This window comes from Manis pentadactyla, chromosome 5, assembly GCF_030020395.1.
Source record: "Manis pentadactyla isolate mManPen7 chromosome 5, mManPen7.hap1, whole genome shotgun sequence".
Classification (NCBI taxonomy): Eukaryota; Metazoa; Chordata; class Mammalia; order Pholidota; family Manidae; genus Manis; species Manis pentadactyla.
In genome coordinates this window covers 33,071,453-33,096,832 of record NC_080023.1, presented here as the reverse complement: position 1 = coordinate 33,096,832, position 25,380 = coordinate 33,071,453, and the positions used below count along the sequence as shown (strand labels likewise).

Genomic DNA, 25,380 nt, shown 5'->3' with positions numbered 1-25,380 from the left:
GTAAGACCTGAGGGAAAAAGCATCTGCCTTAATTTCTATATTTGAGGAAATAAATCTATCTGTAGAGAAGTGAGGAAACAAAAACAAGATAGTGGGAAATATACCAGGAAAGGGAAGAGGGATTATCACATGAAGTGTACATGAGGTAAACACAGTTTTGAAATGAAAAATCCATTACAGAGAACCTCTCATACCAAAAATTATACTTTTCAATTTTCTGGGCACTGGAGATGTTGAACTATAGTTAGATAAGTAGATACCCTATGAGACTAATGTACATAAAAATCAAAGGCAAGGTATGGCTGCCCCCAAGAGCTAAGTATATAATGCTTGACCTTTAGTAACTTCTGAGCTCTTGCTCTCCTTTGTTTAACCACAGGACAATTATATATATTATATACCCTGACAAATTCAAATAGCAAATGGGGTACATGTGTCTGATATTTAAGATAATCCAAATATTACTAATATTTACCAAGCTGCCCTCTACTAAAAAAAAGAGAAAATTAATTCTAACCAACAATGTAACAAAAATGTCCACATTTTCACACAATCCCAGCCTTACTTCAAAATATAAAGTACAAAGTTTTAGCTATTTAAAATAAATAAAGAAAAATCTTGTTTCCTTTGGCATCTTTAGAAAGTTAACTAAACTACAACAATTAAAAGGAGATGATTGTATAAAGGAATTTATGTTTAAGCAAACATATGGGGAAAAAAAACAGCAACTTGTGTTGAGAATGCAGAATCAACTATAAGAGTTTACTACTGATTAGGAAAGCCTTACAAGTTTTTGGAAGAGCCTTCACATCTTTAATGTTACAATATATTTAATAATGGTTCTTTTATTGCTTCTAAAGATAATTGAAAAGTCAAATGAAATTATGCTGAATTTGTAGCTCAAAATTATTTTCCAAACACTTAATGATTATAATTTTGGATTAATTAACACTTGAAGAAAGAAACCTTTTATAAATATGACTTTGAATATACACCTTACTTTAATTCATTCTGATCCCATTACATTTTTGTTATTTTTGCATTGGTCTTGAAAATTTATAAGAACTGTATTTCTATGTATAGAAACTGCCTGCATAAGCCCATCTCAACTTTAGTAAAATGGTCACATTAGTGTTTGAGCTTGCAAAACTAGGAAGTTTCAAACTTTTGAACTTAAAATGAAATGTAACTTTAATACGAATAGAAAGTCTGACTATGTACAAGAGAAGGTTAAGTTTTCAATTCTCATATTATCAGAAACATCATAAAGAAAGCTAGATTTATAACACACATCTATCCCTATGTGCATCTGGAGTATGTACAGTAAAACACCAACACAGCTTTCATGGGTCAATAGGGGGAAATGCAAGCAAGAGTGACTTTCAAAGTATATGATAAAGCAATCACCATAAAGGCAAAATCAGTCTTAAAAAAAACTGCTAACAGATGATTTCACCCTTGCAAGTTCTCAAAGAAAAATTTCATCAGTTTAAAAATAGAAAGATGTCAAATTCACTGAAAAATTAAGTTGGGTTCTGTCATTAAGTCTTGGGAATACTGCAACATCAAATATTTACTGTTTTTGCAAAAGAAACAAAATTGGCAGCTCCATTTTTACTTGCTTAATTAGGAAAGCTCTAAGAGTGAAAAGCTGTGACAAAACATTCCAAATGGCCAACCGAAAAATGGAGCAAGGGATACGGTCCCTTGGCACATTTTCCCACCAAATATAGAGAAATTTACTATTAGAATATTAGCTATGTGTGATAAGAGGGGAAAAATACACATGGTGTCCCAGTCTGTTGACAAGGACTAAAAGGCTCTGAACAGGTCACCATCTTCAATTCTGGATAAATCTCATTTGAGAATTATCAAATGCTTAAAATGGTGGTCTTTTCAGCTACCCTTCCTAAGAAGTCAAGTATACAAGCATGCAAGTAAATTCACAGGCACAGAGGATCCATGTTAAAAACAGTTAAGGTAGCTGTGATGCAACACCAACAATATGAATGGTCCTGACACACTCAAAACATTATCCTAATTATTCAATGAAATCCTGAAGCAAACTCTTGCTAGTCTTGGTACACTGCTAAACACTAAAGTAGCATGTTTTTTCCATGGTTTTAGCTTAGCAAGGAATTTTTACACTATTAAGTAAGAAAAAAAAATTAAAGTATTTCCCCTTTTTAAATTTACACAGATGTTTAATTAGCTTTATTTACAGAGCAGTATTTTTTTTTTTCAGTCTCCAATGGTGCCTAGGTAACATCATTAGGCAAGAATGCCAGTTAAAAGAAATCTATGCAGAATCCTAAAAATAACAGATGTTGATGCTCCTCAAGAAGGGGCAAGCTTGATTATATCAGCAGCTCTCTATGCCTCAGTTACTCAGAAGCAGTTCTGTTGCAGTCTCTACATCCCAGGATTTTGAAGACAAGGCCACTATTACTGCATTCTGCAGAGGAGAAAAGGGAACAAAAAAAATCACATCTCAAGGAAATATCTTTGAAATACTGAAACACTGTCTATAGAATGAAAAATCGTTCTTCATTTTTTTCTTGAAGCTGCCTTGCAACTGCAGTATATAAAAACCTTCTAAAACAAATGACTGATATCAGCGAAAGGAAAAGAAAAAAATCCCTGATTTTAACAAAATTTGTTTATCAAAATGAGATTTAAGAGTATTTTTGAACCACTTTTGTCAGTCAATGATTTCCAGCACTTACTTAAAATCAGTAAATATATCAAATCAACATGCTTTTATGTACTTACCCTATCAAAGCCCATAGCACATAGGTTTTCTATTTTTTTGGTGTATTCTGGACTAGAAACTGGTGCTCCAGCATACACATGTGCCCAAAGTCGAGCTGTCTGTTTGAACATTTCAGGATTTTGTTTGTACTACATGGGGGGAAAAATTGACATGAAAATGCAGTTGTAATATTCAATATACTAACTCAGATTTTAACTGCCTAAGAACCTGCTTTTTCTAATTAAAACTAATTTACATTTAAAATGTGACTGATTCACTTTCTGCTGCAAACTATGCCACTTGGGGTAAGACTGTTTAACCTGGAGCTATGATTCACAAGTTGTACTGACAAAAGAAAAACAAAGAAAAGTAGCATTTATCAACTTTAATCACCAATTTCAACAAATGTTAAATAGCAGAAAACTAATACTAAGTAAACTGATGTATTTAAAGATGTTTCTAAACAATATGCAGTGGCAAACATTATACAACTAAACAGAATTTCTAACTTCTAAAATTATGTGGGTATTAACTAATAAATGTAATCAACATTTTTATTAACCACTGCTCAAGCTAGAATACAACTAGGTTTTGCTGTTTTGCTATAGCTGTACCAGTATACGATTCAAGAAAACCCCACATGCAAAGTTCTATCAGTGCACATGTTCTGAGATGATTATGAATGCACCATTACAGTACTTTTAAAAAAGCAGGGCTTCCCATATGCATAGGAAGGAGGTAAATTTATTCTCAAATATTCTGGGACCACCATTACTTAATAAAGCAAAATATAAATTTAAAATAACTATTCAATTCACTTTAATATTTCTTTTTAAAGTATTTTATACATACTGAATATTTTAAGACTGATAAGCTTCTATTATATATTAAAATGATAAATCTAGCTTCTACCATTAATTCTTAACAAGTCAAATTACTGAATTGATTTTAGAGCTAAAAAGACACCTCTGAGTCTAACCTTAACCTCTGAGGCTCAAAACTCTAAAGGCTAAAGCTAAGACTCAAGTTATGCGTCTGTCCACCAAAAACAAATGAATAGCACATTTTTATAGCATGTAAAACCATCATTCTAAGCACTGAGACAAAAATTAATAGCATATATTAATAAGTATATACATACAACAAGGAGTATACAGCTTTTCAAGGGAAAGGAAGAAGTTTGTTAAGAGGCAAAGTTTCCTCAAGCAGAAGAAACACAGCAGATTGGATAAAAATGGTGATAGAAATTGAGTGCCATCCAGAAAAAGCACGAATCTGAGGAACAGTAAGAATTTAGGAGATGAAGTTGGGTTTTTAAACAGTTCAAATCATATACAAACTCTGCAAACTAAAGAATTTGGACTTACAATGTAGGTGATAGTAGAGCTACGTGTAAAGTAGATACGTACTTTATAAAGCTAACTGGTTATCAGGGTAGAAGATGGGGGAAGGAGGAGGCTGAGGAAGGGAGCACTATACTATTGTAACAGGAGGAATGAGATATTTTTTAAATGTGAACTAAGGCAATCAGAGAAGTATGATGGAGATTCTGGGAATGTTATCAGTAAGGGAAAAGGAAATAGAAAACTTGATTGGGTATTTAATTTGTGTGATTTGGATATTTAACTAAATTGATGTTATTACAGAAGAATGGACAGGTTCACAGGGCTTGAGATTTTGCATTTAGTTTTGGAAATGTTCTGCTGAGGTATTCACAGAACATTCATATACGAGCTATTCAGTTTCACATAAGCCCAGGAAAGGTCAAGCTTGAACATGTTATATCATCAGTGTGGATATGATCATCCAAATGAGTATAGATAATGGAAATAAAAGGAACAATGCCAGAACCAAGTAACTACATTTAAAAAGGAGAAGGAAAAAGATGGAAGTGTAGGATCTGAGAAGGAACAACTACCACTATAAAGACGGGAAAAGAAAAGATTAGTTAATCTCAGAAATCTAGAGAAGAAACAATTTCAAGGTGGAAAAAAAAAAAAAAGAATGCTCAGTAAATGTTACTGGCTTAAAATAAGGATTAGCAAACTTTCTTCAGGACCAGATAATAATTATTTCAGGCTTTCAGATCACACCATCTCTGTCACAACTATTCACTTCTGCCACTTATAACTAGAAAGTAAACAAATGGGTATGGCTGCGTTCCAATAAAACATTATTTACAAAAAAAGTCAGTCTGGCTGTAATTTGCTGACCTCTGCTTTAGATATGGGAACTGAAAAATATTCCATTTGGCAATTATTAAAGGCCTTGGTAACCTTTACCACACCACTTCAGTGCCACAGTAGGAGCTGGTTAAAATTATTGCCAAAGAGGGATTACCAGTGAAAGGAGGGACACAGATGGATACACATGATAAAGCACAAGTACTAAAAAGTTAATCATAGGTCTAAATGGTAAATAGGTGTATGGGTGTTCACCGTGCAATTCTTTCGACATTGTGTGCTTGAAAATGTATTGAATTAAACTACATGTTACAAATCAATAAACTGGCTTCACTATTACATCTGATAAAATCATCATACCACAAGAAAGGAAATCATTTCCAAGTTCAGTTTCTGTGGAAGTATATTCATGTGTTAACATTGCAAACCACTAAAGGAGAGGCTCATAGGTAAATGTAAGAAAGTCTTTAAAGAGCAGCTATCTTACCTGATTTGCTACTACTGCATCTTGTGGGTCATCTGGTTCTGCAGCTGCCAGTAGTGCTTGCAATGACAATAATACCGTGCGGAGAGTCATTGCTGCTGCCCTAAAATGCAAGATAGGGAAATATTCAATTTAAGAATGCTCTGTATGATAAAAGCAAAGTGGATGCTTTCTGGAAAACAAATAAACATAAATACTGAGTTAAAAATCATCTAGATTTATCTTAATCATGTTATTATGTATCTGCCTATCGTTATTTTTTTTGCTTAAAATATATCACTTAATTCATGCTTCTAAATGTTTATAAAGCAAATATTTATCTCAAACACGGTATCTACCTAACCAGTGAGGATTCTTAGCATTTCTGTTAAAAATTTGTTTTGACCAATAGAGAAATATTTGTAAATATAATAAGCATAATAGTGAAATATTTAAAATGTGAAAAATACTAAACAATATGCTCATTTTTATCATACAAATCAGATAGTTCTAAGCCAGTCTTTTTCAACTGGGTTCCTCATTTCAACCAAAGAATAGAGAAAATTACTGAGTAACAATTTTGTCAGTCTTTCCCAGGATGGTACATAAATACTACCATCCTAGATGCTTAGAAGATAAGTTAATTTATTGCCAACAATGGCTATTTTAAAAGCAGTCTCTCTCACAAAGTGTGGTTTCCCCAACCAGTAACATCAACATCACCTGAGAACACGTAAGAAAAGAAAAATCTCAGCCTCATCCCAGACCTACTGAGCCAGAAACTCCAGGGTAGTGTAACAGGTATTTCAAGTGATTCAGATGTAAGCTAATGTTTGTGAGATACTGATTGGGTGCATTACAGCTTAAGCTAATTGAGAAAGGCTGTTCTAAACCACTGAAATAAAATCAGTATCACATCTTAGGTCTATATTTTATATACTAGGGAAAAAAAATTCACTACTTTAGATAAAGTTCTTCATCTAAAATACTATCAGAGTAAGACTTTTTATTGATTGATTTATTCTTTTAGAGGAGCTCCAGGAGTAGGAAAAATTTGGCTTTGATGCTTAAAAATTAGCTGAAATGCTAAACTAGCATTAAAAAGAATAGGATTTTAAAAGCTTTTTAATCTATTATAGTTTTATTAAATGGAAATTTCTAATTCTGAAATAGGCCTGGGCTAACGAAGTTGTTTTTCTAGACTAAGGTTCTAAATTTCCTAAGAGCTGACACAAGTTATCTTCAACCAATAGCTATAACATTATTAGAATGGACAATATTCTTTTAAGACAGGAAGCAAGGCATACAAATGCAAATTTAGTCCTTTTAAATATTCACACTAGTTCTGCCATTATCACTATAACAAGGTGAAATCTTTCTTAGAAGTCCACTACTCTAATTTCATTTTATGTTTGGGTAATTTTAAAGAGAATGTTTAAAGGCACATGCACATCAAAAGCTGCCTAGATGTATCATCATGAAGCTGACTTAACTCAAAAAAGAACAAAAACGCAAAATATTACAGAATCAGAATATACAAGGTTAGCTAGCTATTCTAATAAACCAGTGGACTTAACAAGCATCCTAACTTAAAGATCCAAGACATAATTTTAAACAAAATCTTAGGTCATATAATTTTTAATAGTCATTTCTTTCAAAGAAATTTATCTGAATACTGAAGAAAAATCTTCAAAGAAAACATTTCATACTCAAGCAATTATTAAACTCACAAAATTATTTTAACTTCAAATAAAAACATGAAAGCATTATAATAAAAGCCATCTAAATCTTATAAATCTTAGCGAAACCTAACATCCTAGAACTAGTTTTCTATACATCTCATGAAGGCAATGAACATTTTTCTTTAAAAATTCAGCTCTCCAAAGAATGAAGCTGGACCTCTGCCTTATACCAATTCAAAATGAATCAAAGACCCAAACCTAAGAGCTAAAAACTTACTAACACTCTTAGAAGGAAAGCTTCCTGAAATTGGAGTTGGCAATGATTTCTTGGATATGACATCAAAATCACAGGCAACAGAAGAAAAAACAGAGAATAAGTCTACATCAAATTTAAGTACATCAAAGTTAAAATTTCCTGTGTAAAGAGAATGGTTAGAAAAAATAAAACTTTCTGTGCAAAGGACACAATAAAGTGAAAGGCAACCTACAGAGTGGGACAAAGTATGTGTACATCATGTATCTCATAAGGGTTAGTATCTGGAATACATAAAGAACTCTTACAACTCAACCACAAAAAACAAACCAATTAAACAATTAGAAAGGACTTAAACAAGCATTTCTCCAAAGATACACAAATAGCTGATAAGCACATGAAAAGATGCTTATTTAACATCACTAATCATTAGCAAAATGTAAATCAAATGAGATACCACCTTACACCTATAAGAATGGCTATTAGCAAAAGAAAAAATAAGAGTTGCTGGCAAGCATGCGGAGTAATAAGAATCCTTGGGCATTGTTGGTGGGAACGCAAAATAGAGCAATCACTACAGAAACCAACATTGTATAATTCCTCAAAAATATTAAACACAATTTCCACATAATGTAGCAAATCCACTTTTGGATATATACCTAAAATAACTGAAAGCAAACAAATATTTGGACATCCATGTTACAAGAAGCATTACTCACATTAGCGAAAAGGTGGAAGCAACCCAAGTTTCTGTCAACTGATGAACAAAAAGTGGTACATACATACAATGGAATATTATTTAGCCTTAAAAAGAAGAAAAATCTGAGACATGCTACATCATGGATGAATTCTAATGACATTATGTTAAGTGATACCAGAAACAAAAAGACAAAATATGTTAAGATTCATGAGGTACCTGGAGTAAACTTATAGATACAGAACATAGAATGGGGGTTGTCATGGGATGGTGGCAGGGCAGAGGACTTTCTGAGCACTGAAAACACTCCATATACCATAAAGATGAATACATTTATTTGTCACACCCTTAAAATGTACAACACCAAGAGAACAAACCATAACATAAACTATGGATTTTGGTTGAATGGGATGTGTCAATGAAGCTTGATTAGCTATAGCAAAATCTTAATAATATCACATAGGTAGCTTTATATATATGTGTATCAACAAGGCAATAAACATTTTTCTTAGAAACTTGATCTCAAATCAATAAGCACAGTTAATATGGCTAAATATTCATACAGACTCTATAGGGCCTTTAACATATAGAACAAGCATGAGAATTGTTTGTATTGTTGACCAAGTTTCCTGTTAAGGATCTTCTAGACCACTAATAAATAATCGATGCTTACCGAAAACACTGAATGCTATTCAGGAGAATAGGAGCTCTTTTGTTATAATATTTTATTAAGGTATAATAAGCAAAGTAAACTGCTGTACAGCTAGATGTATTTTTATATATGCATATACTCCATGTGACCACAACCTACATTAAAATACTAAATATTTCCAGCACTCAAAAAGCCTCAGTCTTGCCCCCTCCCATTCACACCCTCACCTACCTCTACTACTGCCCTAATTTCAATTACAAATTAGTTTTGGCTCATCTTGAATTTAATAAAAACAGAACCGCATAGTATATACTCCTTTGTGTCTGGCTTTTTGTCACTCAACATGTCTATGAGAAAAATCCACATTATTTGGGTCAATATACCTTTTTTTACTGCTTATACAGTGTTCCACTAAATGATTATACCGTTATATATCCATTATCTTGCTGACAGGCATTTAGATTATTTCCTGTTTAATAAATCTGCTATGCATATTCTTGCACAAAACTTTTGATAGACATAAGCATTCATTTCTCTTGGTACATACCTAGGAGTGTAAATGCTAGGCCATACTGAAGTTGTATGTTTAGCTTTGATAGACAGTGATGGCTGAACCGAACCATATTCCTTACCAGCACTGCATGAGAACCACATACAAGTGTGTAGTGGTATGTTATTGTGATTTTAATCTGCACTTCCCTGATGACTAATGATGCTGAGCATAGCTTAGTGACCATCTAGATACTTTCTTAGCACCCGTTTGTGTCTTTCAGAAGGGCAGTATCATTGAGTGCAATTTGTATGTGCTATCATTTTCTTCCCCAGGTAAATAGACATGTTTAGTCTTAACAGGTGTCAGTGGAAAACATTAGAAAATAGTTTCCACATAGGGTAAGTTAAAGAGTTAAGAAATAAATCATACTAACATAACTTGTTAAAATATTGGAGATAAATCACCACACACATTTTAATAAGAGACCAAGATTAACAAACTGTTTTACAGGATACCTGTCCCAGATAATTCAGTGTTTATTCAATTTGTTTTTCCTAAGATTACTACCCTGTAGTTTTATCAAGTTCCAGTTTTGAAGCCTAAACATTCATGCTTAAACATGGATATCCACTGACTGTCAACTGTATGTCAATAAAGCTTGTGAGGAGAGAGGTAGGGACAAACCCATGGATATCCAATCTCACCAATTTTATCTGATATGCCTTTGATATCTTTTGATATTTCAGTTGTATCTATATAGATAAATAGATAAAAAACAAGATTAAATTCAGCAATTTCACCTGCCTTAGGAAACTGCAAAGTGTTTAGGTATAAAATTTCAAGTTCTCTCCCTATATATTTATACCAAAATCTTTCAACTACCTATAGGAAGATAATCAGAAGTGGTAGTGCTGCTGGCTTAACTCTAAGCAAAAAGGGAAGTTAAGTGGAAGATTTTAGTCTAGAGTTTTACTTGTTTTTAAAGAGGGGTGACAGGGGAGGGAGTATCATTATGGCTGCTGAGAATAGCCTGAGTAGGGCAAAGTCAGAAGCAGGAAGGCAGGCTACTGCACCCATCCAGGCAAGAGTTAATGTGAGTTGGACCTAGGTGGTGGTAGTATAACGGCTGATAAGATTTCGGAGGTTTGCAATAGCATCTGTATACAGGACACAGGACACGAGAGAAAGAAGAACCAGGGATCGCAATAAGATTTTGACCTGAACAACTGTAAGGACGTAGTTGCTAATAACTTAGATGTAGTTGCCAGTAAGCAGGTTTTGGGTCGGGGAAATGTCAGTTCAGTTTTCAACATGTTTCAGTTTGAGATGTTCATTACATACTCAAGTATAAATGTTAAACAGTCAGGGAGGTGAGTCTGGAGTTCAGCAAAGATAAATTCGTGAGTTGCTAATACATAAACAGTGAAATTATGCCATCAGATGAGCTCACCAAGGAAGTGAGTATAGATAAATGGAAAGGAGCAGAGGTCAAGATTTAACCCTGGGGCATTCTCACATGCAAAGTTCCCAGAGATGTGGGAAGAACTAATTAAGGAATGTAGGAGTGGGCATAGGAAGGGGAAAACACAACTAATACCCTGGAAACCAAGTGTAAAAAGTACAGTATCTCTAATACAAAAAACATTCGTTAGTATCACTGAATGACAGAGTTATAAGGGGCCTTGGAGATGGCTTTATAAATAAAAACACTGAGGCCTGAAAACTCAATAAATGTGTAAAGTCACAAATCAAAAGAATGACAGAAGATAAAGTTAAGTCTGTTTCACATTGTTCAATGTTAACAGTATGATACATAGAGCAGGAAACTAGTTCCCAAGATATCTACTGAGGAAGAGGCTTTACTCCAATGTGTTATTAGAATGCAAAAGGAAACCAAATCAAACCAGCAAATCTTGTCTGTCTTTCCAGTTACTTAAATAAATTAAATCACCTATATACTAAATGTTGTTCCTGTTTCACCTTGTTCAGGTTCCATTCTTTCCCTCTCTTAACAGATCAAACACATAATTTACCACTGTTTCCTCCCACCCCAATATTTATTTATACCTCAGGTTAGCTTTTCCATATTGTTAGAATATGCCAGGCTCTAGTCTAAGAATTACATAAAGCAACCTCATTTAATCCTCTCAAAAAGTCCTATGAAGTAAGCATGTTAAACCCCATTTTTTCAAATGAGAAAACTAAGGCATGAAGACTGGGTAATTTGCTCAAAACCACACAGCTAATAAATGGCAGAGCTGGGATTTGAACCTGGTGGCTCCAGGTTAAGAACTCTCAAATCATTACACTAAGATCAAATCAGACCAAAAAAAAAATTTTTTTTGAAAGCACCCTTTTATAAAGGGCTCTGCAAATGAAGATATCACCTACAAAGGCACTTCCTATAATCTGAGAATGTTAACTGTGTTCAACACAACTTTTAACATTTTTTTTGTATACTTCCATCCAAGTCATAACTGATTGCTTCAATAAATTTTTTAGTCCTTTACAAATCTTTCAACATAGCAAAGAATCAAATTTACCAAAATAACAAATGAAATCTAAGATTTTTCAAGATGTAAAGCTAGCATATGACATTATCTAATAAGTCACTATTTAAATATAGATTATGATTTTAATTATAATACATTTTCATTTATGTACTTAAAAGAAGCTTCATAAATTTTTTAAATTATTGCCCAAATAAGAGAGGTATATGCTTATGTTTTGAGGCAACTACACATTTAACACTCTAAATATAATCTTGGAATTCATATGAGAGAGGGGGAAGGTGAATTCAAAATCTCTTACCATTGATCTTTCAGGATATCCAAACAAATAGCCCCTGTGACGGAACTAATATTAGGATGCCATATTTTAGTGATAAACCGGACCTAGAATATAAAGCACACTTGAGTTTTTAAGTAACAGAAATAAAACATATATAGTTTAAGTAGAATTACAGGAAAATGAAATCCTCAGATTAAAAAAAATGTCCATACTTACATTAAATCATTTTGCCTAGGTGAAAGGAGGGGTGTAGAAGACAAAGCATTCAGTAAGCTGAATGTTGTCACTGACATTCTTTTTAAACCTTTTAAATAGCTGATAAGCACATGAAAAGATGCTTATTTAACATCACCTTTAAAGAAACCCAACAATTACTAGGTGTTTAGAATTTACCTAACATAATGTTAGATGTTATGAGAAATACAACTAGGACTAAATAATAACAGTAAATATACTATTATATATAATATATAGAACATTATATAGTATATGTAATAATACATAGTACCTTACTTGCAATGATAATATAAAAATAAATAACGGACTAAAATCAATTTAAATAAATAAAGTAGTAAATAAAATCAAAATACAGATAGTAAATAGCAACTTGTTTAGTGTGATACGTAGAGCACAAATAGGTCTGAAGGAAAAAGTAAGCAAGATCAGTACAAAGAAGCACAAGTAGTAAGTGGCTACAAGACTGCTCCTAATTTTTCTAGAGCAAGTTTTTTCTCAAATTCTTTTTTTAAAATAATTCAACAACTATTTGAAGGCCTATCATTATGTGCCAGGCATGGAGGAGACACTGAGGCTGAGAGTTCAAGAAATTTATCCAAAATTAAATAAAAGTTAGCAATAGAACAAAATGCAAACTCACACAATCTCATTTCAGATTGTCTCTCTAAACCTCACTATTGTGAGTTAGCATGGAAAAATAAGACACCAACAAAATGAAAATGCTAACTCTGTCAGTTCACCATGAAATGAAATGTAGTTCATTGGTTCTTACTTATGAGCTTTTGGAGAATCTTTTTAAAATTATTGTTGTTATTCCAACACATGGTAAATCACCTGAGTTAAAATTCTTTAACACTTAATGGATTAATTATTATAAGCCAAGCAATGTTCTAAGTACTTTTCAAAATATAAGTTATTAATATATGCTCCAAATCTAAGCTATTTAAAAGAAGCTAAACTGCTTGCACTTCTCTCCTTGTACTTGGTTTGTACATACTACCTGTCTCTACATTCTTATCTACTCATTCAAATTTACTTAAATGCCATCTGAAAAAGCGCTTTGTCACCAATTACTTCAAAACACCTAAATTAATGGATACTTTCTACTCCTTGAACCCTTTTTATTCTTAAAATGTATTACTGCTTTCAATGATACCTATTTCTCTCCAACCCCAGAACCACTATCTCATTAAAGGAGTCTTACTATTTTCAACTGGGTTACTGAACATACTACTGACTTTACTGCCTTCAGTTTTGTTCCTTCTACTCTATTCCCCACACTGAAACAAAAGAAGGCCTTTTACAACAAATCTGATTCCGGCACTACTCTACTTAAGGCCTTTTAATGACTTCTCATTTTAAGATCACATTCTTAAACTGGCCCTAGCCTACCCCTCAAATCTCACTTCAGCCCCATATTCCCTGAACTTGGCGAACAAGTCATACCATAAAAAATTTTTTTTTGCCCTGTTTCTTCTCTCAAGAACACATCTCAATGCCTTCTTCTGGCTAACTCCTACTTAACTTTCAGGTCAGCTTCAATATCACTTCTTCCTCATTTGTCCCCATAGCAGCCTATACTTACCTATGTCATAGAGTATTGGTCACATTTCTATAACCTCTTCCTTATTTGTCTGGTCTTCCCTGAAAGGCACAGTATCTGTCCTGCTTGCTAGAGCACCCAAGTATCTAAAGTGCCTCATACTGAATGAATACGCAATTAATATTATAACAAACCTGTTATTATAGGGCTAAACCATAACCCTCTCAAATACAGTGCAGGTAAAGTTAAGATTAACAAATAGGGTTTATGTACAACAAACATTTCTTCATAACATATAACCACAATATTCACACATCTTAATTATTCCCCATTTCTTGAGTTCAAGGCATTAAGATACAAAATAATCATATGCCACAATTTTAATAACTCAAGGATATTATTTTTTGTGACTTACTTTAAAACAGAAGTTGGATGAAAACTCTCAACAAAATTAGAAACCAATTTTAAATTACTACTGAAGATGTCAGAAGGTTTATGTTTTAGGCTAGTTATCTAAAGTTGTGTGAACTATATCTTGCTTTTTAAAGAGTCTTTAATGCATGATTCTATACAGACTCTCATAAAAACAAATATGCATATATGAAAGACCATGCAAAGTATTAAACTATTCCTTACTTTGTACTATAATCAAGTTATGAATAAATAACTTTGAATTTGCAGATAATCTAGTTAAGATACTAATTTTCAAGAGGAAAACTATTATCCACCAGTACTGTCCTATATATATATAAGTGTCTTGAGTTTTTTTTGTGTGGTCTACCACTCTTTATCTCCTTTTCCTCTCTTGTTATTCTTTGTCACCAACTACCTCCTCTCTTAGATTCATGTCACTTATTTCTCTTTCTGAAGCCTTAAATAACACCATGATATTCATATGTACCCCAGAATTTTCTCCTGTTACTCTATACCAAATTCATATCCACTGTATTTGTCACCTTCTCCAACAGTGCTCCCATTCCTATTCCACATCAACAAAAAAACAGAATCCAAAGAATCTTGAAGAGTTTAAGTATAAAAGTAACAATACAATGGTATTTATAATGACCTACCTGAGTCACATTTGACTAATTCAAAACAGATGTGGAATGGTTTTAGTAGTAAAACATTAATAACAATTTAAGCCCCCTTATTTTCAGAAATCAAACTATTACTAGAGCCATCTGGATAGATTCAGAACACTCATTAGCTTTAATGCACACCCAAAGAATAAAAGCAATAATCTTAATACCATGTATACAGTGTTACCATACCAATAAAGGAACGGAACTATTCTTAGTTGTCGATACTGGCACACCAACATCAGTAATCTTATCTCCTCCTTCAGGGTGCATCCTATGTTCATTCACTCTTCAGTTCAACGAACATTTTACACCTTCTTCATGGTAAAAATGAGATCATATTTCCATTGGGAATTTCCAGTCTCAAGCTTGAACTTAAGATGTTACAATATTAACCCAGCTTTAACTAACTTTTTTCCAAAAAAAAAAAAAAAACTGCTATTTTTTTCAAGCATGCATGTGCATATGGGCAGACTCATTAAAGGCTATTAGCATTGTTATCTATACTCCATTTCACATATAAAATGTTTATATGCCAAGGAAAAACTGGAAAATTCACAACCTAACCTCTAGTACAAAATTGCACAAATCATTGAGATAAGAGTTTTCCTAATAAAATGGGTTTTCCATTAAAATAGACTACAATTAATTCTAGAAATAACATTATAGGCATTGAATCACATTCCTTCTATATTATATTCAACTAATTCAAAGCTTATCTTCTCTGTGTAGAAGTAAATCTTCTGCTAGTCAAGTAAATAATCTATTGCTGAATAATAAACAGAAAATACTCCATGGTCACGTTCAGATAAATCAATGTTTAAGTTTTTTCAATCTTGTGTAATTTTAGCTGCACAGTACTAAAAGAATATCACCAGTTAACTTCGATACTTTACCTCCAAAGGCTTAAAATTAAACCTCAGCCTACATATTAAACATGTGAACATAAGTCAGCAAGACTTACACAATCCCCATTCTTTCCATTATATTTACCAATCAGTGAAAAGTGAAATCAATATAATACATATCTAGAACATATTTATCCTAGGTTCACTAACATTTATTACAAAAGCTAATGCCATTAAATGGGATGAGTACTGTATTTAGAATACTAAATTCCAACTGTGCCTGACTGAAGCTAATGGGAGACAATGTGGGTCGACTGAGAGAAGAGATTTTTAAATCTTGAAGCTACCTCAATATGGTACAGCTAGAATTAGGATAGCAGTGTCCTAGAGCAACATGAGCTAATAATGAGTAAAAGCACTAGACGGACCTCAGTTCTTATAATTTCAGTCTATTTTTCTCACTGTACTAGAAAAAGAGAGAAGGAATTAATAAAAGTGATTTGAGAATTAAGTGAAGTAATATATAAAGTGCCTAAAACAGCATCAGGACTGTGCACTTTGGAACTATACATACAGACTATGAAAGGAAATATACAGTGAGATCATAATGCACCTATTTAAAGTGCACAACCTCATGATTTTCACTATAGAGTTGTGCAACCATCACCACAAACTAATTTTTTACCTCAAAAAGAAACCACATAACCATTAGCAGTCAATCCTCACTCTTCTTTACTCCCTCAGTCCTAAGCAACCACCAATGTATTTTTTATCTCTATGGATTTGCTTCTTCCAATGTTTCATATCAAAGAAATCATACAAGGTGTGGCCTTTTGTTCTCTAAGTTCATCTATCTCGTACACATATCAGTACTTCCTTAGTTTTATAACCAAATAATATTCTATGATATGGATATACCACGTTTCATTTATCCGTCCAGTTGATGGGCATTTAGGTCACTTCCAGTTTTTGGCTATTAATAGTAGTGGTGGTATGAACATTTTTGTGTATATTGTTATATGGACATACGTTTTCATTTCTGTTGATACCTTGAAGTAGAATTGCTAGATCATAAGGTAACTCAACATACACCATTTTGACCAAACTATTTTCCAAGGCAGCTCCAACATTTTTACATTTCCACCAGCAATGTACGAGTTTCAATTTATAGAGGAAATTTAAGTGTCAATGCTACTGTATTTGAAAATGGTTAGAGAGAAACCAACAGACTACTTCAAGAAAGGCCCTTTAGGGTGGCAGTCACTGATTAATGCTAGCTACTATTTACAGAGTGCTTACTCTGTGCAGGCACTGTTGTATTAATTTCATTAAATCTCATCTACCATAAATTATTGAATATATTATTTTATGTGCCAATGATAAAGAAAAAAACTGCCAATTAAAGTATGAGAAGTCATGCATTGAAAGATGTATCCTGATTTCAGAGATGTTAAAAATGTGAAAAAATGTGAAAATTCACAGAATTATTCAACTACCATTTGTTACATGGATTAATTCCTTAATCTTTACAATCCTATGAAAGGATTTTACAGGTGAGGAAACTGAGGCACACAGCAGCTAGCTTGCCTAAAACTAAAAAGCCAGTTAAACGGCAGAAGTTAAGATTTGAACTGTGGCTGACTGCTCTTGTTCTTGGTAAGAGTCATATTCACTGTTTCCAAGGTTACACCCTCACTCCTCCCTCGTCAGGATTAAGAAAGTAGAGCACAGTGGGCCTTATGGGATCCAGGTTTTGTCTAACCTCTAAGCTTCAGTTCCCTCATTTATTAAGACTTTTATAAATTTCAGGAAAGGCATGTAAAATTCTTAACACAAAACACTGACAGCTGTTACTATGATTATTTAATAGAAAAATGTAGTGATTGAGAGCAGTCTCTCTTGAGGTTTTTTCTTTTTCTTCCTCATTCTTATGAGGTCATCCTTATCTCTAAAATGTTTTATAAATCTTTTAAGTTCAGGGTATTCTACATTTAAAGTACCCTATGTGACTATTCATTCTAATGATAACACTGACAACCTAGATGAATCCAGTGAGAGTAACCAGGATGAGGATGAAAATTAAGTCACAGGTACATGATGAAAGCGTAATAGTCATCATCGCAAAAAATGTTTTCTTTTTTAATACTGTATAACTTTCTCAAACACAAACTACTTTTATGAGAAAACAAACAAAAAAAACCAACCAGGCTTAAAAGATGGAAACCACTAAAATGTCCATTGACAGCTGAATAGATAAACAAAATGTGGTATATATGTACAATGGAATCAATTTAGCCTTAAAAAGGAATGAAATCCTGACATATGCTGTAATATGGATGGAACCTTGAAGACATTATGTGAAGTGGAATAAGCCATATACAAAACAACCATTATTATATGATTGCACTTAAATAAGTACCTTATTTAAGTCAAATTTATAGAGAGAAAGTAGAGCAGTGGTTACCAGGAACTGGAGACATGGGATAAAAGGGAGTTGCTGCTTTAAAGGAAAAATAAAAAAGTCTGGAGCTGGACTGGATGGGGATAGCTTCACAACAACGCATATGTACTTAACTGCCCACTGAACTGCACACTTAGAAATGGCTAAAATGGCAAATTTTATGTCATGTATTTCTTATCACAATTTAAAAAATTAACAAGGCTTATCAGAAAATAGATATATATAAGCAACAGAATAAAAGGCACCCCAAACTGGTAGATGACCCCAATTCACCCTGGAACTTCCATTATTGCCATGTCTGTTCTTAAATGGGAATGACCAATAGGTTGAATGAATGAATTTCAGAACATTTTCTGAATGACTACTACCATATGCTCAAGGTACACCATATTTGTTAGGAGCCACAGAAAATACAGAGGTGTATAAGGCATGGTCCTTCACACTTTGGGAGTATAATAGCCAGTGAAAGATACACACACCCAAATACACTAATTGGAACGGTATTCATGTTGCTACCAAATAAATGATAGAAAATACATTGTGAGAGCAGAGGGAGAAGCAGTTTGTGGACACAGCTTAATGGAGAAAATGATACTTTTCTTACCTAGATCTCAAAAGACAGCTAAAATTTTAAATGACAGAGATAATAATGTTTCAAGTGAAAATGACAGAAAAATATGAAAGAGTAAGTATCATCTACAAAGAGCAAATAATCTAGGCTGGAAAATGACACCCACATTGTGGTTGGGGGAATAGAAGACTAAGATGAAAAAGAGTAACATTAGGTTGTAGGAAGTTTTAAGTGCCCAGCTAAGGAGTTCAGACTTTATTTACAAGGAAAGAAAAGAAGTATGATCAAAATTGCATTTTAGGAAAATAGCAGTACAAAGAACAAATAGTAGTGGCAAAGACGGAAAGGTAATTAAATAGACAAAATAGGAAATTAAAGACCTAAATGAAAGCAGACATCACAAGATATAAAGCTGTTGGTCAAAAATTAAGTTTAGGTTAGTTCCCATTGTTATATATGATCCTAAGATATTCCATTTCCTCTTTTAACATTCACCACAGTTGCAATTATTTGTTCATTTTTTTTCCTGCAAGAATATGAGCTCCATGAAAGCGAAGACCGTGTAAGTCTTATTTATTGCTGTATCAAATAAATGGATGAATTCTCAATACATTCTTCTCTAAAAAAACATGCTTCTCTGAGGCAAGTAAGAAGTTGTATAAGGTTCCTCTAAACTGACAGATGCAAATCCTATTCCTCTCAAGAGCCATTTACTGGCTGCCTCTGAGTAGCTTGCTTTTCATTCCAAGTCCAGAAGAAAATCATCTGCCATTACCTGAAATCTTTTCCACACTGAATTTACATAGTAAGCAACTCAGAAAGCTGTCATTTTAATAAACACTGAAATATGTATTAATTAAATGGGCCAAGAAATATATTTTGGAAGTTCATGCACAAAAATAGGCTTACAATACCTTAGGGGGGTTAAATGGATATGTTTCTGGTATTTTTATCTCTAGTTGGTATCTTCCTCCTAAAAAATGGGGAAAACAGAAAGTTAAAATGCTGCTCACTTTAAATATGTGAAGTCAAATACAGTTCTAGAACTTTTTGAAACATGTAGTATATTTAATAACAAGTTTGTTTTAAAGTTGAAACCCAAAAGGAAATAATCAAAAGCACTGGTTTTTAATTGAAAGTTTATTTAACGCATAAAGAATACACACTGTATACAACTGGATAAATGAATACACTAAATCCAGAGAATCCAATGCCAAATACTTCACTGGGATAATTAAGTAGTATAGTTTTTCACTGTCTTTGTTTCCTCCAGTCCACACTGATAAAAGTTGCTAAATAACAGAAAAAATTGAAAGAAAAAAAAAGAAGAAGGGCAGGCAGGGAGGTTTCAAGGCATAGATGGTAGAGAAAACAGATATATAGATTATGTCATAAACTGGAAAAAAAAAACTTACTTCTATCTGGTTCTGTCAAACACAGAAATGTCCTAACCTTTTAACTTGTGCCCTAAATTAAATGGTAGCACTTCTTTTTAAATTCTCTTCCTCTATATGTGTTTACAAAATACAGAACTTTACAAAGAGGTTGTTGTAACTAGTAAAATATAACAGAAGACAAAGTTCTGTTTTGATTTGAAGCTACTGTGAGCAGCTAACAGCTAAACTGGTATTTTAAGTTTATCAACTTCCCACAACTGGGGTATTCAAGGGGAAGATAATTGCTTCTCAGAAAACTCCAAAGGGAAAAGTCTTGCACTAGACGAAAGGTTGGACTTGAATTGTAAGAACCTCCCAATTCTAAGATTTTATAGCCAATTAATGTGGAATATTTGCTATTCCAAAATACAGCAAATAAAACCATGCTACCAAAATATTTACAAACTATGCCTTGGCATTTGCTTCAAAATAATCAAGTGAAGGGATGGATTAGATCAAAGACAGGCTCTGAGTTGATAATTACTAAAGCTGGCTGATGAGTAGACGGAAGATTCCATACCATTTGCCTTTGTTGGTATGGATATGAAATTTTCCAAAGTAAAAGTGTGCACTGCACTAAGAGCATTATTAATTTCAAAACGCCATACATTCAACTCTCAGTATATCCTGGATTCTCTCAAATCTACCTCCTCCACTGTTAGGAATAGAGGAATGTGGATTTTGGAGAAAAACTAAGAGCAATTCATTTGGTACCACTTTGTTCAAGTCCTTTTTGATTCATTAGTGACTGATGCATAAGTTTGAACTAGATTGAACCACGGGGCATATGGCAGTCGTGAAATAAAAATGAAAGCTGTCAAAACAAAAGAAAAAAAACAAAAACAAGACAGTAAGAGAAGAGTAAGGAAATTTTGACTATAGAGATAACTTTATGTTCTGAGTTATAGATGCTAGCTTTAAATATAAGGTTAATAAATTTGGCTTAAGTAATATGTAGGTTCTTTTTCTTTTCAACAATCTTACTCTTATCTGATTAAATTCTGGCTGCTATCTCTCAATCTTTTATATAAAGTCCTTCCTTCTTCAATGCCCAAAACAATCTCTTAGGAGCATATGTGAGAACCCAGAGATATTATACAAATAATGCTTGACCCTTAAGTCCCCCAAATCTTACTTCCAGTCCATATACAATTAATATGCTCTGTCTTGCACTATTATCTGACAACTTCCAGTGACATATAACCACTATAGCATTAGTCATAGCATTAGTTGATATATATCAGAGCAAAACAACTAAGGGAGTTTTATGACAACTACATTATGCATATTATAACAGCCTGCACTAAAAAGCATTTACTTCTTGAAGAATAACTTTTAATATTAAAAATTTATAATCTTTAAATTTAACTTAATCAAAAGGGAAGATGAGGAACAGATGAGATTTTTTAAAGTATCAACAATTCCATAAATTCAAAACAACTTTTAGGAAGAAAGGCTCAAGAACTAAATTGTTCCTTTGCCACTGAATTATTAGGGTAAAAGAAGTAAACTGAGTCAAGTAACATGTGCAATACAGTAATGTTTCAATGGGTGGTCTACTTCTCAATCTGATTTTAACAACATAACACAGCTGCCTCATTACTTAATGATGGTTATAAATAGCTTAATATTCCATATGTAAACTTTTGCCTTAGCTATTGAGATTAAAAAAAACAAAAAAACCCCTCAAAAACTAGCAAAAGACCTGCAGTTAAGTATTATAAAAATATTTTACCCATATTCATATTCAAAAAAGTATCTAAGTTTATGCCACTGAATGGTGCTTTCCCAACAAAATGAACTTCTCTTCAAATAGTTTTATGATAAAAAGAATACAATTTAAGTTAATCTATCTCAAATATATACCCCAAAAGCATATTAAGACTAATCTTATCAAACATTAATTTCTTATTTAGTGGCAGCAGCAGAAATAAACACTTAAAAATGACCAAACTTGTTTCTAATTAGTAACAACAGTATATTTTTAAGTTAATCATCCTATAGATAAGTGTGTATTACCCAATTTTAAAAAATACATTGACCTTTATTAAAGGTTGCCAAGAAGGTAATGAACATTTTGCATTCCAAATTAGGCCAAGAGGTATCCTGCTTCAGTATCAATTTGCTGGAAGAGCTCTAGAATGATAATGCTACTTACTGCCTCACTGTCTTTTAAAAATACATCTAAACAATCTAAAGAAGTAAGTCAAGAATATTTATGCCTGCCTTCAAGAAGAAGCTAATATATCATTACACATATCATCGGCTATTAAGAACTTGTTTTTTACAAGATAACTAAAGATCTCTTCTCCATCTAATGACTGTCAAAAGGACCAGGTAAATAGCATCCATGAAAGCATCCAGACAAAAGCCTGGCATTCAGGAAGCACTCAAACATAAAAATTTTAAAAATTAAATGATGTCTAGAAATGGCTCATATGAATTATAAAACAGAAAGTAAAATTTTATCTTTTAAGATATGGTAGGATATGCTAATGACTTTGTAGGAACTTTATTCAGTCAATCCTAATTTATTCAAAAGCAGAAACTGATCAGAAACATAGGCTTTGAAGTCAAAGGCTATTAGGACTCAAATCTCAGCTGTGGCACCTACATATTTGACCTTAAACAAGTTACTTAATTTCTGTGAATTTAAGTTTCTTCATCTATGAAATAGTGAGTAATAACTGTACTTACCTCATATGTTGCATAAAGATTCAATGAGAAAATACATGTAAAGCTCTAATAAATAACTCAATGTTACTACTTACTAAAAATTTGTTATATGATTTCTATTAGACAAATATTTGAATGCCTAATATGTTAGAAACTTGGTTATGCTACATAACCAAAAAACACAGTAAGTGAAAATCTGCCAGGTGAGGAAATAAAAAGCTACAAAGCTTCTTTTTGTATCTTACCACTCAATTCCATGGTCTAACATAGCTATAGACTTAGTCTGTGAAAATGAAGTTCAGCAAAGCTGCCTTTCTTTTCTTTATGCCTTGAAATGACCACTCAAAAATTTTTCTGAATAAAGAAAACTAAATATTTGGAATATAGCCTGTATGAAGACATGTGAGTGAATGAAATGCTAAATGACATACAAGGAAGAGGTTCTTTTAAAAAAATAATAACAAGCATTTTATCAGTCAGAAATTTAGGACAAGGTTTGTTTGTTATACATACCATTTATGAAGGATAACTGAGAGTCTATTAGTCCATATAATTTAGAGGCTTGATATGCTAGATGTTTTATGCTGTTAAAATTCTAACCTATATAACCTGTAACTTGGCTCTAGTAAATCTATTTTGCGAAAGAAAAAAATCAGCTACAATTCAGTAAGAAAAATGAGTCTAGGTTAGTATCTAAATTTATTATTCAAAAATGGCTGTATATCCTAAGCCAAATGAAGTTCCCTTCCATGTAGTTTACAGATGCTTAAGATTATTCTATTTAATGTTTCGGACAAGTTCTAATACCCACAATATTTTATACAGAAAAAGTACTTGCCTTCATATGGTGTGTCTGGAGGTCCTGCTATTTCTCCTCTTAATTCTGTAAAATTCTCATCTACAAGATCTACTTTAATTTGGTTTTTGCTCGTCTTAAAAATAAACAGAAAATAAATGTTAGTTATATCAGCAAGAAAAAGCCTATTTTAAAGTATCACCTATAAAAAATTTTGAATCCCCCCTTTCATAAATGTATCTCCTCTCATAAAATAGTATGTGTTTTTAAGGACTTAATTAGCCACTTTAAAGAATATTTAAAACAAAAAAACTAAAAAATTTTCGCTTCTATGCTTTTAATGAAATAATACCACTTTGAACAATACTACAATGGCTTTCAGGAATGTTTAAAGAAAAATAGTAGACATCTATTTTATATTTACCAACTTCATGTACATTAGGTCCAAAGTAATAAATCTATTCATCTGTAGGTGAGCGCTGCTGTATTATACCCCCAAGCTGAATAGGTTCTATCCCTATAAAACAGAAAATTCAGGGTCCCTAAAAGCCAGTCAGGCTATAAGCTCTCAGGATGGTGAAAAGCTCTAAGCATCTAATTAACTTCCCTTTACGTGAAAATTCCTGAAGCCTAAACACCTCACTAAAATCTTCAAATGCCTTCTTCTATTTGTTTTTCTGTTTATTTCAGTGGCAACTACCTACTTTTTCTACACAGATTATTTTAAATTTGTCTACATCTGTTTATTTTGTACTTTACACATCTTAAAATACTTTCTTTCATATCACTTCCATCTCTCAATCCATTTTTCTGAGTCAACGGTGACCTTAAATGATTCAGAAAACCCTCCAGTGAGATTCACGTTAACGTTTACAGGTAGCTGTTTGCAAATGGGCTCTTAAAAACTATTTTCTAACCTATACTAGTATCTTATTTATCTATATTCTTAAAATAGAAAATCCTCCCCTTTTTTCAATTTTTAAAAACAGAAATCCTTAATATACAAGGTATGTTTTCATTTTTTGCTTAAGATCTCATACTTTTACCTAAGTAACACAACATTATCTCCTCTTACGGAAGAAAAGCCATGCAATATTTCACGAGTAAATTTTTGCTTTTGAACCAGCCTTCTTAAGCTTGCTTATTACTTGGATGGAACAGTGTAAGAATTACTGTTTTTAGGTCTTTGGCTCCCTTCCCCAACAGAAAAACCCCAACAGAAAAAACAGAGAAGATACTATTTTTATTTTTTCTATACTAAACAGTTTTAATACAGAATGAATGCTAAGCACAGAAAAAAATATATAACTTAAAAACCAAATCTTAAAGATCTCATGATTCCTAATTAATCTTACCTTTTAAATAAGAATGCAGGATTAGAAAACTTATTCAGAATAAAAACATTTTAAATTGTATTGATTTATTTCATAACCTTTTTTTAAACATCTGGGATTAAAGTATTTTATATTTTTCTGAAGATTATTTAAGCCCAAATTAAAATTAATTATAAATATCCATGAGAAACTTCTAGTATCCTAAAAAAATCATTATCATCCTTGGTAATTGTGGTAGAGTATGAAATATGCATTTTAGAAATTAAAAACTTTTTTCCAGTATGCACAGAAATGAACAATGTTAAAATGGAAATCTGAAGCTTCAGACTTTCACTGAACAAATTAAGAAGCTACAAGTTTAACTACAAGATTCCATTTTCCCCCTAAGGCTTCTAAGTAATCAGTAAAGAGTAATTGGATCTTGAAAATCATCA

The 25,380-nt window shown here is 32.6% G+C and overlaps 1 protein-coding gene across 1 annotated transcript in view; it reads right to left on the bottom strand.

Annotated features, from left to right (window-relative positions):
• Positions 1-978: 978 nt before the first annotated feature.
• UBE2K (ubiquitin conjugating enzyme E2 K) overlaps positions 979-25,380 on the bottom strand; it is a 57,388-nt gene continuing 32,986 nt past the window's right edge. Inside the window, exons 2-7 of the mRNA XM_036908505.2 lie at positions 23,655-23,748; positions 19,619-19,677; positions 11,987-12,069; positions 5,423-5,522; positions 2,773-2,901; positions 979-2,455 (exon numbers count right to left, since the gene is read on the bottom strand). Coding sequence (XP_036764400.1) covers positions 2,381-2,455; positions 2,773-2,901; positions 5,423-5,522; positions 11,987-12,069; positions 19,619-19,677; positions 23,655-23,748 — 540 coding nt within the window. The 3' untranslated portion in view covers positions 979-2,380. The remainder of the gene's footprint in view (positions 2,456-2,772; positions 2,902-5,422; positions 5,523-11,986; positions 12,070-19,618; positions 19,678-23,654; positions 23,749-25,380) is intronic.